This window comes from Anopheles coluzzii, chromosome 3 (genome assembly GCF_943734685.1).
Source record: "Anopheles coluzzii chromosome 3, AcolN3, whole genome shotgun sequence".
Lineage (NCBI taxonomy): Eukaryota > Metazoa > Arthropoda > Insecta > Diptera > Culicidae > Anopheles > Anopheles coluzzii.
The window spans coordinates 35,536,902-35,553,999 of NC_064671.1; the positions used below are offsets into that span (position 1 = coordinate 35,536,902).

General features: G+C 48.4%; 2 protein-coding genes across 7 annotated transcripts in view; one reads left to right on the forward strand and one right to left on the reverse strand.

The window, feature by feature from the left end:
* The window catches only part of LOC120959571 (muscle-specific protein 300 kDa), an 85,150-nt gene that overhangs the window by 30,464 nt on the left and 37,588 nt on the right, over positions 1-17,098 (reverse strand). For 5 of the 6 annotated variants that reach the window (XM_049608215.1, XM_049608216.1, XM_049608214.1 and 2 more), the window contains 4 exons: positions 16,695-16,848; positions 12,223-16,556; positions 7,855-8,160; positions 6,212-6,360 (listed from right to left, as the gene is read on the reverse strand). In XM_049608215.1, coding sequence (XP_049464172.1) covers positions 6,212-6,360; positions 7,855-8,160; positions 12,223-16,556; positions 16,695-16,848 — 4,943 coding nt within the window. Of the gene's footprint in view, positions 1-2,305; positions 2,564-2,660; positions 2,874-3,012; positions 3,172-3,309; positions 4,121-6,211; positions 6,361-7,854; positions 8,161-12,222; positions 16,557-16,694; positions 16,849-17,098 lie in introns of all 6 variants that reach the window. The other variant, XM_049608220.1, reaches the window with a different exon arrangement.
* Positions 10,537-12,221, forward strand: LOC120959574 (serine/arginine repetitive matrix protein 2-like). Its single transcript, XM_040383044.2, has 2 exons — positions 10,537-11,444; positions 11,508-12,221. The coding sequence occupies exons 1-2, from the start codon at positions 11,399-11,401 to the stop codon at positions 12,095-12,097; spliced, it is 636 nt and encodes a 211-aa protein (XP_040238978.2). The 5' UTR covers positions 10,537-11,398; the 3' UTR covers positions 12,098-12,221.

Here is a 17,098-nt window from a genome sequence, read left to right on the forward strand (position 1 = left end):
GCAGCATGTGTCGCAATTCCCTTTTTTTTTTTGCTCCAGCACAGTGTGTGCGGCGGACTCAGTCACAACCACACAACCTGCGCGCGCTCTTTCCAGGCTCAAGAATGCCAAACCTATCCAGAGATGCTACCAGCAGACGCAGATCGCTCCGGAAATCGATAGCTTAGATGTACCGACGGCTACGGATCCGGAGCGCCGCGGCGCAGCAACAGCTTTATCTTATCATTCAACTGATTCATCTGGGATTGCAATCCTCGAATTCGTTCGCGACATTCCTGCGATTCCGATTCCCATTTTTTTACACCGTGTTTCATATATACCGTACATTGTCAAGCGTTACAGCCCGAAGCCGAATGATGTTTATGAGCGTTTGTTGCATGTATGTGAGAGTGAGAGTATCAACAATGAGGTGGTGAGACGATGTAGAAGCATATGTTAGCACAGTACACAGTATGAATAGATCAAGCGGCGGGTGGGTGGTGTGTGTGGCACCCATTTAGCAGTGCAGATCGTTGACACCAATGTACCGATGGGTAAGGGAGGAAATGTTTTGTTAGTTCAATTGTGAGAGGTTGTTAGTACAGAGAGAGAGAGAGAGAGAGAGAGCAAGATACATAGGGACAGGGATGCATTAGGTTCGGGTGTATGTTTTCAGGGGCAGGAGTGTTGTGTTTGTTGTGTTTGCCGAAGGAGGAGAATTGAGTTTGAAGATGAGGGAAAATAAAATAAAAATAAGAAAACCAATGATATATTTATAAAACTAAAAAACAGAAAACAATCTCAAATGTTCATAAGGCACGATGGGAACGAAAGAAAACCAATTACAACCACGTGCCACCGCTTATTTGTGATTGATCCATATTAAGACACCATGGATTGGATCCTCTTCCGGAGATTGATTACCGAATTTTGCATGCACAGTGCACATTCCAATGATCGTTAGCCAAACAAACCAAGACAGATACGTTCACATTCCGGTATCACATTTTTTTAATTATTTCAGGGAAGGCCGAAAGAGGCACCAAAAATCCATGATATCTCATTATACATTCAATCACAATTCACGATCACCTTTAGCGCAATGTGTGTGTGTGCACCATTATGAAGCGGCACCGCGGGGGGACCATAAGCGGAAATGAATCTAACGATATGAAGAGTATGTGTGTGTGCGTGTGTGTGTGTGTGTCTGTGAAGTGAGTGTGTGGATAAGTAACTAAACTACAACCCCAAAGTACACCAACCAATGAAACTGAGAGTCAACCAACTGCTACCATGTGTGCTTAGTATCATAATTAATGTGCATATTGATGTTTGGAACGTAAAATGTAAAATGTGAAGATATGTTTGTGTAAGTATCCAGAAAAAAAACCCTTCCGTAGTGTGTTAAAAGTGATTCAGTGTGAAAAGAATGCGTCTCCTACTTCTATGTAGTAATTTGTTTCCAGAACTCTTCTTAATGTGTAATGAGATCATAACCGCATGGCGATTAGTTCCGTAATATGTCTAACTCTCCGTTCAGCATGATGTAATATTCTAGAAATCCCTGCATACATTTTCAGCTCTACATGCCCTACCATAAGATGTATTACGATAAACCACCACACATGTTGAATGGTGATGATGATGATGGCATATGGTAGCTTATGTTGCTAGCGCGCTCTTGCACCAGACGCACCACACGCAAAACCCCCGATCGTGCCATGATCGGCCACGATGGACGACTGCTCTTGAAATGAGATTTATGACTCTCGTGAAAACGTAAACGCAAAGCAAGAATGAACGCACAAGAGCACCAAGTCTTGTAGAATCTCGTGTGCTCGCTCCGTTCAAAAAATGAGGAAAAAAAACCTTGAATGACCCTGCTCTACTCACAGTGGGATACACTTGCTGCGGATCAGCACTATTACAGTGTTTGTGGCTAGTAGTGTGTTTTTGTAATTTGTTTGTACGCTACTAGAGAAATGTTGAAAATGAAAATAAAGATGACTACGTGCATTTGTTTTAGGTCGTGTGTTCGTGTGTTTACGTGTGCGTGTGATAGTGGCGAAACGGTGATAGAAAAGGGAAGTGTACCAACAAGGGGAATTTTGGGGTAGATCTAGAACTACTACGAGAATAGAGGACGAGTTTGGTGGGACGTTGTGAACTGTTTTGCTTCTTCAAATACTCAACGGTGGTGTTTGTGTGTATATTTTGATTTAGTGAGCGATGCGAGAGTGATGAAATCGTGATCGAGAAAGTGGGAGATTTGATGATGATCTTCAAAAGTCAAAGATGCACCAAAGCGAAACACTACGCCACTTACCTGTTCGTGCTTTTCACTATCGCCCGTCTGGTGCAATGGTGATAAGATATTCCGGAGCTGCTGCTCCTCGTGCACGATCCGCTGCCGGATGGTCTGCATCTCCGCCTGGCAGCCCTCGATCTGGGCTAGCGCCTGGTCGAGGTTCTGCGTCGTCTGGAACACGTCCAGGTTCAGCTTGTCCAGGTCGGCCAGTATTGTCCGGCCGCTCTGCACGATCGTCGGGTTGTCCGTGTAGATGATGTCGGAATGGAAGTGGACCTGTGTGTGGTGAAGAACGAGGCACAAACCAAACATTTGTCAGCAGACATGCACGTAAACAAACATCCCGATCGTGTTTTTTAGCAGCGAAACACACCTGCAGCTTCTCCAGCGACATGTTGACCTTGATCTTCTGGGCGGAGATGTCCGCCAGCATCTGCTCCAGTATGCGAAGCTGATCGCGCAACGGTTTGCTCTTCAGCTCGCCCGAATTCAAGGCCTGATAGGCGTCCTTTATCCACTCCCGTACGCTCTCGATCTTCCGCTCGTACTGCTGCCACTCTTCGGTCGTTTCGTGCAGGAACAGATTCTGATAAGACCAAGCGACAAACCACCAAAAACACCCAAAGTTAGAAAAGCGTATGGCATCAGTTCTTCAACCTGATGTTGTCTGCCGTCACAAAAAATATATTGACCACCTCGTACCACCCCCAAACCACGCTTCTTACCCTTTCAAACAGCACTGTCTCGATGTCGATTTTCAGCGTTTCCGCCTCGTGTAGTTTGCCTCTCAGGTAGGCCGTCGAGCAAACTTCGTTAATTTTATCGAACTCGTGATTCATTTCGCTCAAATTCTGTGACACGTCCGCAAGACTGGCAACTGCGCCCTGCGTAGAGGAGTTGAAGGGGGGAAACGAATTGCGCAAAAGGTAAACAAGATTGCAAATGCATTAACGCAGCGCAGTCCCACTGGGCTCACTCCACTATGCCCTCTTATCGATCCATTTCGTTACATGTGCACTTACCGAATAATTCTGGCAGGCTTGCTGTGCCTCGTGCAGCGTGTTCAGCTGCAGCTTGCGCTCCAGCAGCGCCCGTATCTTGATCGACCAGTCCACCACGGACTGGTACAGCCGCATAAAGTTCGCCCAATTGCCGAGGATCTGATCGACCGTCTGGTTCTTCTGCTCGATCAGCGCGATCGTTTTGTCCAGCTCGTGCGTAAGCTGATCCATGTTGGCCTGCGTGGCCGTCCGATCGCTCGACTCGGTACAGTGGCGCACGATTTCATTGCCATTGAACAGTAGCTGCTCGTGTGCCGTACGCATGTCGCCAAAATCCCCGGTCAGTGCCGTTAGCTTGCTTTTCAGCTCGCTCGGATCAATGCCATGGTTGGAGATGGTTAGCTCCGCCTGCTCGATCCACGTCTTGATGCGATCGTACACGGTGAAGTAGTCCGTGCGGATCATTTTGGCCTTCTTGTACGCACCCTGATAGTCCTCCATCGTGCCGCTTATGCCGCTAAGCGAACGGTCAAGCAGCTCCAACCCTTCCTTAAGGTCACTGGGGACAAACTTTTGCGCTGGCAGGTACTGCTCGTTGATGCGTCGGCGAAGATCCTCCCGCTGGACGCTGCAGCTTTCGGCCGCTTCCTTGATTGCGCCGAGCGCTCGCTCCGTCTGGTACAGGCGCTCGTCGAACGGGTTGATTTGGGTTAGATCCTTGCGCACCGTTTCAATGCGCTGCGCTAGCTCGCCGATCTGGTCCAGGTAGTGCTGCAGCTCCGTCAGAATATCACGCAGCTGGCGTTCCTTCTTCGCAAGGTTGTCCGAGAGTCTGCGGAAGACGAACGAACCCCCCGAAAAAAAATGACAAAAACCCACCCCACCCAATACACCCGGAAAAGAAAGATGAAGATGCAAAAAATGTGTGTTACAAAACCAAGCAAAAAACACGCGCGCGTGCACTCAGCACACAATCACCCTGTCACCCGATGCCGGCTGTGGTATTTTGATATCTTTTTCTTCTAAAGCAAGAGACGAACCTCCGGCGAGCTGTCTCCAAGTGCGCGCTGTGATCGTGCCTACAGATCGTGAGCGCATTTGAAACGCGCAAAAATTCAACTATTTAAACGAGTCGTCTCCTCCTTCTCCTCCTCCACCAACCGGGACGACCTTGCTCGTGCTCGACCGGTGTGGTGTGTTTGGATGAAAAAGATATCGAAATCGAGAAATTTAAATTTAACCCAATGACGTCAGAATGTCCAACCGCACACGCTCGAGGGATCTCTACCGTTCGCGGACGGCTCGTCGCTCATCGCACGGACGGCGATGAATAGCCGTCTGTGTGTGTGTGTCTACGCGTGTGTTTGTGTGGATGTGTCTGGTTGCGAGCCGTAAAACGATGATGCGATTCTACGGCCCCGTGCTGTTGCTGCTGCTGCTGCCCTTTTCTTGGGGAAGACTAAAACTTCTTCCGTCCCGAGACTCGAACTCGGGAATACTCCTCGCATTAACACCGTCGTCCAAAATATCGCAACCGAATGCGCTGAGGTGTGGCGAGCGAGCCGTTGCTGCTGGTTAGTTCTGATGGATTTTTATTATTATTGGCTTGTTGACCTTCTAGCGCTTTTTGTGTGCGCCCCTGCTCCCCTTCGCCCCGTACTCCACTGACGCTCTTTCTCTCTTTCTCTCCGGTCTGCTCTCTACTTACTATCTCTCCAACCAACCGGGTTGTGGACCGTTCTTTGAAGAAGGCGAAGCGATGCGATAAAATAATAAATTCGCCGCCTTGTACACGCACACAAATGGTTCGTCGCCTTCGCCGTGTCGGTGAGAAGAACGAAATGTGCTTGAGTTACCGGCTTTTTTTTTTTGGTTTACTTCCTGTTACTTCCTCGTCAATCCGTTGGCAAACGGCCAACAACCAACTTCTCCAGTACCGTGTAGTTCCGTGTATTCCTATGGACTGTGTGCTTTTTTGGTGTCTTCCTAACTCCGAAGATGCTTCTCTCCACACTTTTTACGCAGGCACAGAATGCACTTTTTTGGTAACTGATACACCCTTCTCTTACGCTTAGAAATGCACTGTATATCTGTGCACCGTCCACACGTTCACAGCCGTATGCTTCAAACTATTCAACACGAATGAGCCAAGATGAGCCGAGCTGCAGTGGACCGCGATGGTGAGCGCTCGCGGAATTCCACCACCCTTAAACCGGTGTATGGGGTATAAGCTCGCTCTCTCGCTCTTCTCAGCAGCAAACAAAATATGATTATTCGCTCATCACCACACCACTCTCCGAAGGCATTCGCAGTGCAATGCATTTGCTCGCACGAACTGACCTCCTCGCGCGATGATGACGATGAGTAAGCGCTTCCATGTGGGAGCGCCGTGAGAGCTTTCTCAGCGTTCTCATCGCCGCAAAACCACCCTTTATAGTTTTTTTGTAGATTCTCCCTTTTGGAGGAATAAAGTGAACACAAAAAATCTTACTCATGCCACACAAACACAACGCCGGCACTCCTACCCAAAACCCCCCCTTCAAACTCAATCAGTCCAGAGGACCAGGGATGACGTGAGGCAGCGCTCACAGTTGTTGTTGATGTAGTTGCTCGAAACATTCCGCGAAGCCGGTACGATGACATCACAAATTTGGTGTGTGCAAATGCATCGCACAACTCGTTGGACGGCTTCCGGTTTCCTCTCTCTCTCGTCAGCCAACCATGTGGCCGTATGGAACTGTTCTGTGCGTCGTGACAGATTGTTACAACACTGACATTGAGTTTTGTGCGTCGTTTCTGTGAATTTCGTCCTTTACCGTGTTTGGGTCTGCCAAGAACCACGAGCAGCGAGGTTTCTGAACATTCTGATGCCATTTTTCCGGCGAGTGACGTTTTTTTTGTTGCTTTGTCCCCCCACACTTACCGTGTGTTGATGTCGTTCAGATGCGTTAGCTTTTCCTCGAGCGATTGCGGCAGCAGCTTCTGTTCGCGTAGGGCTTTGATGAGCGTTTTGGCGAGTGCGTTCGCTTTCGTGTTCAGCTGACCAAGGGCGGTCTTGTCTTCCAGCAAGTTCTGGTGAGAAGAGAAAATAAAATTAAATCGCAGAAAGATTCCCGACGTCTTTCCCACCAAGAACACCGGCAATTTGGGAGCATAAAGCAAGAAGATTTACACGAAAGATCGAACTATTGATTAGCTTTCCCTTACAGTCGCGTAATAATCGATATGAAACGTTCAGTTTCGCAACACGCCCTTCACTGTCTCTATCGTTTATTTACTAATGTCTCTGAAACTTCCCAGCAGCGCCCCGCTTTGTTGCTCTTCAAAACCTTCAAACTGGGGTACGACCTTCATTAAAGTCGTTTACACACAGTGCAACAATAATATTGATTTAACGATGTTACATTTATGTCTTTTCCGACTTCGGAGGCAGCTCCCACACACCAAAAAAAAACACCGGACGGAGCACACACACACGTTCGGTGGGCGGCTAAGCTAAATAAACAAATTTTCCGGAAAAGCTACGCCACGTAAACGGCAAAACCACAAACAGCCGCAAAAGCAAAAGTTTCGCACAAACTGGATGGATGTGCACACCAAAGACTGGGGGCCAATCGATCTACTAAAAATAAACTCGATCGACCAGGCAGAAACGCAGACCCTTGCGACACGAAACGTGCTACATGGTTATCGATCGTCATCGCCTGCAGGAAGCATGTTTGAAGGATGATTCCTATTAATGGTAAACCAAAATTAATACAAATGTTGTTTTTACCATCCTCCGTTGGGGTTAACATTGTAGAGAGTGACATTAAAATATGATCCTTCCCCTTGTTCACCTTCGCTCGTGCGTTATTTACATAATTCTCAACACTGCCGGAGAATAATTCCCATTAAGGCCACCAAACAACATCGACAGTCGTATGTCCGACCGGTTGACAACGCACTCACACACCTGCTGGGAGGGCGCACATATACAACAGTTCACCTTCAATGAACCCAAACAATATTGGGCTGTGCGACAACAGCGCCACTCAGCACACTTTATGTGCGTATCGTCTCGTACACTCTTTCCTTCGAGTTGTCGTTGATCGTTAAAAAGCCAGTCACACAGAAAGATATCACCGATGAGATCATTGCACGGTGCACCGTCGGCTACTTGTAGCCTTCTCCCCCTGCTTTGACACACGTACAAAGTACAGCTCATGGCAAACAGCAAACAAACGCTGACGTCACTGTCAATGTCGCAGCAAGCTCGTGCTTCCCGGTGGAGACGCCCGGTATGTCAAACCATGATCGACATCCTCATCGTGAAGCGAGAAGGGGTTGTAGGAGAGAAAGTCGTTTAATTCAAAATTAGCTAAAATCACACCGCATGAAGATGACCAATATTCTGTTCCATTTCTCGCACCCGTCCCAACATTCGTAGCAAGTAGTCCTATTTTTAGTGGAGTAGGAGTAAAATTCGCACATCCCCGGTAGATCGGTACATCATCATCACTTACTCGACGGGTAGACAAGCGCTGTTGCGAAATATGATCTCCAGACGCGCAATCGCTCACTTACCTCCACAATGTGCTTCTTCGCCTCGGTTTGATCGCGCGAGTGGACCACCAAATCCAATCCTCGGTCCTTCTCGAGCAGCAGGTTCGACTTCACCTCCAGCTCCTGCAGGATGCTTTCCAGCTGGTCCCACTGCTGCTGTAGCTGGACGAGATTTTCGCGCAACGTTTCCAGCAGCGACGTGTTGGCGGCCCACTGCCGATTCGCGTCCCCGGTCTCCTTCTGCACCCGGTCCCGATTGTACTGATCCGCGCGGTTCACTATCTGCTGCGATAGTTCGTTCAGGATATCGAGCTCGTTCTGCTGCACCTATTTTCGGTGATAAGAAATGTATAAAAAAGATTAAAAAAGGACACTTTTTTCACATGGAACGGATAATGATCTCCAGCCACAGCACTTTCCCACTGCTTTCTACTACCTCGCCAAATGTTAATGCCCAAAAAACTTCACTCCTAGTTTGCCGTCGTCTCCGTCGACACAGAATTCGCTTGCGAATTCGATGCTGTCTTACTTAATTCGGTTCGTGTAATGAATTATTTTTAGCAGAATCGCCACCAACTGACCCACAGACGATCGCGCCTAATGCATGTGTACGGCTCTGAGCTTATCTAGCGACTCTGAGAGCGAGTTTGTGGTTGTTGGGAGAGAAGATTACTCATTTCGTGCTTTGCTCGTTCGGCGAGAGAAGCCGAGAATGGTTGAAGGGTTTAAATCCGAGCTGTGATTTTAAGTGTATGGTGTCATACAACAATAAACATGCTTCTTTAAACGCCCGCAACACGTGAATGGATGGGGCTCATCTTTTAGTTTCGTGATCTTTCTTTGTGTTTTTGAACACTCCATGTTTGATGATGTTTCACACGCATATGGAAGCGATGAATGAAAAAACCCTTTTCTTGTTTGATGCCATCAAATCTCTCTGAGAGGTCAAAACAACCTGCTGGATCTCTGCTTCTCTTCCGCAATCTTATACACACTTTGAGTAAGCTTCTCATTGGAGCTCATCTTCCATGTTTTGCCACATCTTACTAACAAAACAACCAACACTAAACGGTTTTCGTGGTCTCACCTCTCAGCTCATTCTCTCGGGTTTGTTTCGCTTAACTCTTTCTCTGCTCAATCTAACAAATAAAACCGGCCCCTCGAGAGTCTTCGGCTGAGCGCCACGAGAGCGCTAACAACCGCGTGCGCCGTGGCGCATGCAAACACCACGATCTGCGCCAAAAAATGCCATCATCGAATATAAATATCGTCCCACGGCTGAACGCGCTCGACCATTTCACGTCCACTGTTTGCAGCTAGCGTTTGGTCAACTTCCCTCACGAAAAAGAAGAATGAAAAAAAAACATGAAGAACCTGTCAGTGACGGGGTATCGTGTGATCAATATTTACTTGTACAACCCTGCTTCTTCTGCTGTGGCGAGACACACGCAACCCGAGCATGAATTAGAGGCAGTTTCTTTATTTTTAGGCACCCCTCTAACCCTAACTGCTTGCTGCAGCAGCAGCCTTTCTACTACTCTGCGCGTGCGAAATCGATATGACATCAGCATCAGGTGTCCAACTTCAACTGATCCTATGCTGAGGTCATTCATACGCCCTAACTGATTCGGATGGAGCCATTAACACCTTTCGAAAAAGAATCTTGCTGCAATATGGGCTGCAATTTCATACCCTCATTTTTGGCCCATTTTGTTTGCAGGCGGGGCGACTCTTGTGGAAGATGTAAAAGCGCCTAACGATCCCCAGCTCGTCCATCAGCACACACACTCAACGTGACGTACTCACGTGACTGAAGGAAAACGAAAGTCTTGCACCGCTCTTTTGATGCGGCTTGCCGTGTGCGCAACGTTGGCCAAGTGCCAACTCGGCACAGCACAGAAAACAAACGCCCGAAATGTCAGTAGAAAATTGGGGTGCCAGGTCTAAGATGGCGCCCCGATTTGTCGTGCTAATTTTCAGCAAGCAACGAACTCGATGGTGCCGCGGTGAGGGCAACAGTGGATCATTCTTGCTAGTTATAAATAAGTATTTGTCACCGCATACCGCTTACACTGTCTGTGTCCGCCCGTTCCTCCCGCGTATCCCGTCCATTTGCGGGCGACTCAAATTGACCGATCGTCTTTACTACTGCCAGACGGTTGTTCCGGCTGATTGTATGTCACAATATTTTGTTGTGCCGTCAACCAGCTACAGACGGGCGTGCCTTCGCACGTACAGCTGGTATCGAGAGTCGCTGAAGGTCAGACGCTTTCGGGAAATTGGTAGACTGCGGAAGAAGCCACCCCGTACGCAAACCGAACGCATGACCTCTAGCGCCATCAGGCTGATTAGCCGTTACTAATCGATCAAGGCAAGTTATTTTGGTATCCCTGTGGTGGTCTTTTGTTGATATGAGTATATTTAAGCCCTGTGTTTGTATGTAGAATGTAAGTCAGTAAGTCAGATAACAATATTTGATCTGCGTTATCATGAAAAGCCGGTCCGATAGCATTCCTTTAAAAAAAAGTTAAAAGACATTCAACCACACTTTATCAAGGGGTGTTATCTAAGGTAAAAATCTGATTCATTCTGGTTTACGATCGGTGTCGTCATCTTAAATTATCTTGATAACACACTATCATCAAACCAGTGAGACAATTCCTTCGTGGAGAGAAACGCTTTTGTTTTTAAATACCTTTATCAACACAGCGTTGACTGTGCTTCTTCTTTCACTGTCACCAGCGTGTGGTGAAGCCGTTTTTTATTCAAATTCCCTTGTGGCAAAAGTAAAAAACCTGTTTTGTGCAGCCGTTTGGAGGAAGATTCTTCAATTCGGTTAAGCGAAGAGCGTTACCAGTTTGTCAACAATTCTCCCAAGGGCCCACGCTATTTCTTCTTCCGGAGTTGTTATGCCTAACTGGAAGTATATGCACAAACAACTCACTTCGACGCAAACAAAGCTATTAAAATCAGTCAATCTAATGAATTACTACGTTGCAAATGGACATTTTAAATCAATTAGATCGATTAAGATCACTTAGACCGTTTGATTCTTCTACCTATCCCTAACTACTATTGTTGTTTATAATTAGCATAATATCGTAAATTCCCTCCTCAAGTTCTTCGCTGTTCTTTCATAATTTTCACGATATTATCACAGTTGTGGATTTCTTTTTGTAATTCTTAACATACTTCTTCATCTCGGGGCCGTCCGGTGATCTAGTAGATGCATCGAGAAGGTTGGAATCGCTGTTACAAGGCCGGGCGGGTTCAATCCCCATCCGGATCGTGTGTCACCCACAAGCAACAACTTTACTGTTTTGGTTGGATGGTTTTTCATCTTTATGATAAGCATATTTATAAGCTGTTATTATCGATTAGCTAAGTAGAAATTCTTGAGTCAGTTCTTGAGAATGTGAACTTCGCACCGAGATGTATCAGGAAACCACTCATATTTTCTAATCAAAGCATGCAGAGGTATATTCCCATGCTTGTATTTCAAGCTTCCTACCAGCAAAGTAGGCTTCTATTCACCTATCAGCAGTAACGCAAACGGTTTTAAAAAATGATGCCGTATATTTTGAGTATTTTGCACAACTCTGGGACCCCTCGTAAGTATATTCACTTTGTTTTTGTAGAAAAATATACAAATTTAATACATCCTTGTCTCCCAGAGGATGTCATTAGCATATGTGAAAAGCTGCCACAGTTCAGTACCAGCTCAGAGATACCGGAGGGCGATCTCAAGTCCCCCACCGAAGAAGCACTCGAAGAGGCCTTAAGAATGGGCCTTATCCGGCGGAATGCAAGAAACAAAACATACACACTAGCGAACAAGTGGTTCTTGCCAGAAACGCAATCATTCCAACTGGAACTGCAAGAAATTGTCCGAAACATGCCGCAAACACTTGCCGCAGCTCTCGATCCCGCTAACCAGGATGTGCCTACCTCATCGAACCACCCAATGGACTGTATGGGACCGGGCATGACGCAACGGCGCAGTCCCGCTCAAATACGTGCCATCGCTATCTACCGCAGAATGCGTGAACAGCGCGAACGGGAAGAACGCGAAGCTGCGGCACGTTCCAGAAAACGGCGCAACTCTCGATCTCGGTCACGGTCAAGATCAGGGGCGCGCCGTACACGCCGTGCGTCTACTAGTACGAGCAGAGCGCGTCCCCCATCAAAGCGACGATCCTCGTCACGTTCACGATCACGCTCGACGGCAAGAAATCGCAGCACGAGTCGATCTCGACGACGTTAATGTGACGTTCGAAAAGTAACTCACAATTTAGAAAAATAATCCTGGTTTGGTTATTTAGGATGTACTTGGAATATTTCTGGAAATCAAATCTTTGTAAATAAATCACTCAGTACTACTTCACTCACCTGCAGCATGTTGAGCAACACGTTGATGTGATCAATACGGGCCGGCAGCGTCGGGATGGTCAGGATCGTATCGTCCAACTTGCTCTTGGCAAGCACACTGTTCACTGCACTCGAATGCTTCTTGTACGATTTCACTAGGTCACTGTTCGACAGCAGCTCGGTCTGCTGCACCGCGGCACGATGCGACACTTCACTCAACCGATTCTTCAACTGCTGCAACTCACCAAGGCACTGGTTTTGGTCCAGCTCACTCAACGAATTCCACAACCGATCGGCCTGCTCCTGGATGGCACCGTACAGAAGCGTACGAATTTCCGCTTCGCCGTGCAGGAAATCTTCCAGCTCCTTCAACGCTACCGTAATCTTCTCCTGATCGAAGCTGAACGTTTTCGTGTGCTCGAATCGTTCCTCGGCCGCCGTCAGCCACTTCTTAACACGCTCCATACTGTCACGGAGCTCCAGCCGGTACTGACGGTTCTGGGTGAGATAGGCTTCACGAGCTGTCAACTCTGCCGGAATAGTTTCCTGCAGCGCTCTCGCACGATCTACCATATCCTGCAGATCGTCGGGCAGTTTGCTGTCGCTGTGCGCCAACTTCCCAAGCAAATCTTCAATCATCTTCAGATTGATGTTCGCTTTGCCAGCCAACGCAATGTGCGCACTGTGCTGCTGGTCGGCCATCTTCAAATCCAAACCAAACAGTGGACGTGACCGGATATGCTCATCATTGTCCTTGAACCAATCCACCAATGCGAACAGATCGTTCGACAGAGTCTTGTGGTAGGCGCGCTGCTTCTGGTACTTGTCCTGCTCCAGCTCGATCGATCGTTTGATCGAACCGAGCTGCTGCTGCAGCGAATGAATCTGATCCATGATGTTGTGCCTGTCCAGATCGGTACCGTCGCTAGCGATCTGGTGACCCTTATCCGTCGCGGCCACCAGTAGACCCTCGCACTCCTCAATACTCTGCAGAATTTCACTGTACCGCATCAGCCGCTCGTCCACCGTCGGGCTAAAGTTGTCCACCGTGTTAAAGTCCGTGTTGATCTTCGCAATCAACTTCACAATGTCGTTGATCGCTCCGATAAACTGTTCCTTCAGCAGCAGCATCGCCTTCAGCCGTCGCAGCTGCTCCTCAATGCCCATGATCATCTCCTCCAGCTTGGCAGAATTTTCCCGCAGCTGGGGCAGATTGGTCAACAAGATCGTGCTCATCTCTAGCCGCTTGTCCTTCAAACTTCCCAGTATCTGCTCGTACGCCAGCAGGAAGTCTTGAATGTTTTCAATCCTGCTCGTCACCGGTCGGTTCATTTCCTTCAGTCGACCCTGCACCTGCACCAGGAACGCGGCACAGCTTTGTATCTTCGCCAGCGCGTCCTCGTACTCTACCAGATGATCTTCCAGCTTCTTACACTTCACCTTCAGCACGTTGCTGATTGCGTTCCACTTTTCGCGCATCACTTTCACCTGGTTGTTGATGTTCGTCTTGTCCAGCTCGTTCAGCGTCGGCAAGATGGCGCTCTTGTACTCTTCCGCCTCCTTCACGACACCCTTCATCACTTCACACTCACCGCACAGTTTGTCGAACTTTTGCTTCTGATCCTTCAGTATCTCGTAGCTCGTGGTGCGAATGTCCGCCGACACGATCGATTCCGCCTCGTTCAGCCAGTTCCAGACACGATCCTTACGGCCCTCGAACTCACGCCGCTTGCCGTGCTCGCGCTCCATGAACTCGATCTTCCGAGCGCAGCTCTCCACCAGCTCTTTCAGTTTGGACTCGATGTCGCCGAACTCCTGGGCCAGCTTTGCCTTGCCTTCCTCGCTGCAATCCTTCATAATTTCGCGTACCTGTTTCGATACGTCTTTGAAGGCGTTCTCTTCAAACTCCCGTATCGTCTGCGCGTGGCGCTGGCACAGCTTGATCTCCGAGTTCACGTTGCTCGACAGCAGCGGTATTTGGTCGGATATCTTGTTTACATCGTTCTGCTTCGTTTTGATCCAGGCCCGCGTAACATCCAGGTTGTTGTGCATGTTCTTACGGCACAGGATGTCCTCGACGATCTTGTCTAGCTCGGCACGCACTCGCTCACTGAGCAATCCAACGTTTTTGGTCAGCGTCTGCAGTTCCGTCTCCAGCTGTTGCTTTTCATTCGGCTCCAGATCGGACTGAATGCTCGAGAAACGCTTGCCAAGTGTATCAACGTACGACTGCTTGCCTTCAATTTCCTTCAACAGTGATCTGAACGCTTGCTGCTGATTCTCCGCCGACTTCGTATCCGATCCAAGTTGATATGGCACATCCAGCGACCCATTCTTGTCCACTACCCACTGCGATAGTTCACCAATGTCACTCCGCAGCTTGCCAAACATTTTGCTCGTCGAATCAATCACATCCAACCGACGGTTCAAACGCTTTGTGATGTCGTTATAGCGCCGATCGATCGATTTCAACTGCTCAGTTACCTGCTGTGCATCGAGATTGCTCACCAGCTCCACGATGTGATCACCATTGCGCTTGAAGTTCGCTATCATCTCACAGTCGTTCTCCAGAATGCGTTTAATGTTGGAGATCTTTTCGAGCTTCTGCTTGCAGCTAAGACCACCACCCTTTTCTACATTATCAATCTGGTTCGTGATCGCATCCAACCAGCCCTGCACGTCCTCGTAGTTCTTACGATATTTCTCTATCGCCAGCTGATCGTCCTTCTTGCGATCGATCACCTTCTTCAGACTGCCCTGCAACTTCTCGAGCTCCTCGCGCAACCGATAGTCCTGCTCGGTTTCACCCTGGAGATCATCACGCTTGACCGTGATCGTGCGTGACAGTTCGCTCATCGCACGCAGCTCCTGCTCGGCCGCTTCCGGTCTAAACTTGCACGGTTTCGAACCCCAGTCGGCGACAATCGCCTTCTGCTTCTGGATCCAGTTCTCCAGCTCAACCTTCTGCTTGTGCTGCCGTTCGCAATCATTGATCGAGGTAATCAATTCGGCAATCCACTGCTGCACATCATCAATTAGATCTTCCAGACGTGCCCGCACCATCAATTCTTTCTCGGGGATCATCTGCGAAACGTTGTCCATCGGTGAGCTCGGACGGCTAATGCTAGCGGTAGCGGCTTCGCACGCCTGCACAGCAAACATCAGACGGCTCTTCTCCACCTGCAGCTTATTGTGTATGCCTTGCGCCTTCTCGAGCTGTGACTGTCCAACGGCATAGTCCACAACCTCCAGCAAACGTTCCTCCGCCACCAGCGGTTCCGTTTCGTCCAGCTGTCGATTGATGTCGTCCAGCGTATCCTCGTACTCCTGGAACTTGTTGAGCGAGTCGTGCAGTCGGTTCTTAATCTGCACCGACGTGTTCAGCAGCGAGTTGTAGCTGTCGCGAATGTTCTTCATTTGCGTTTCGATGCGACTCTTGATGGCTGGCGCCTTCAGAATGTACCGCTCGATCTGAGACTGACCCTTCGCATTGAAATCATCGATATTGACCTGATAACGCTGAATCTCGTCCAGCAGCTTCTCGTGCTGCGCAATCTGCTCCAGCGTTTGCTCGCGATTGTAAATATACAGCGAGTTGTGGGCCATCAGCTGGAAGGATATCTGCAGCAGCCACTTCTCTATCTCCTGCAGATTCTGATAGTACGCCATCTGATCGTCCAGCTCCGTCTCTAGGTTACGAATTTGATAGGAACACTTTTCACTAAGCTTGGAGCAACGAGCCTGCAGACTTGCGACACGTTCCATCTCGGCCGAGCATTTGTTAACGTCAAAGAGGTTCGCCGCTTCCTGTTGAAGATTTTCCAGATCCGACTGTTTAAACGAGATCTCCGTCTGGATGTGCTTCAGGCGCTCGAGCAGTGTCTTCACCTCCGTCATCTCGCCGTGCGTTTCAGGCAGTGCCTCGAACACACCCTCGGTCGTGGCGAGCCATTCGTTAATGCGTCGCTTTAGCTCTTCGTACGACTCCAAACGGCTTGCCTGCGCGTTCAAGTTGTTCAGCGACGAGCTGATACCGATGATGACCGTATCGAGCGAATCGCGAATGTCCGAAATGTCCTGGAACATGGTTGTCTGTTTGTCTTCCGGATAGAGGTAGGAAGATTTGGTGAAGGAATCTTGCAACATCTCAAATAGTTTCTGCCCTTGCGGGATCGAGTTGGATAGTGACTGTAACTGTACCACCTTCTGTCTGATCACAAGCACATCATCCGCTGCCACATCGCTACAGTTCTTGATCGTAGCGTTGGCATCGTTTAGCCACTTGTTGATCTCTTCCTTGTAGTACAGGAACTCGGTATGGCTGACGAGGTTTTTCTCTAGTTTGGTGATGAATCCTGGCAAAAGGGGAAATATAACCAATGAATTTGTAAATCTTTGATCAACATCTTCAATATCACACAGATACAAAATCAAAACTATCATAGAAGGCACATATATCCCCTGAATTGTACTAAAGGACACAGGGCCATTACCTTGCACTTTTCCAAGCAATGTCGAGTAGCTCTTCTGCAGATCGACGGTACGATCGCGAACGGTCGAGCAGGCACTCTTCTCCATCAGTGCCTCGCACACGTCGTTCAACTCTTCGACGGTACTCTTTTTCGTCAGAATCAAATCCTGAATGCGCTGTGCACCGGAACAAGGGGATGGATGGGTTCGATTTCGGCAAAATCATGCAATCACGGTAGGATGAGTCGTTTCAGACACATTGAGGAACACAACACACAGAATATATCAATCGTCGGTTGATGATGGTCAACGTGCAGGTGGTTCATGGAAGAAGAGAAGAAATAAGATAACATGAATAAACCAAGAATGTTCAGCTTCTCAATCAAACTCGGCAGGGTGATAGGTTATTGAGATTAATTACCAGGTA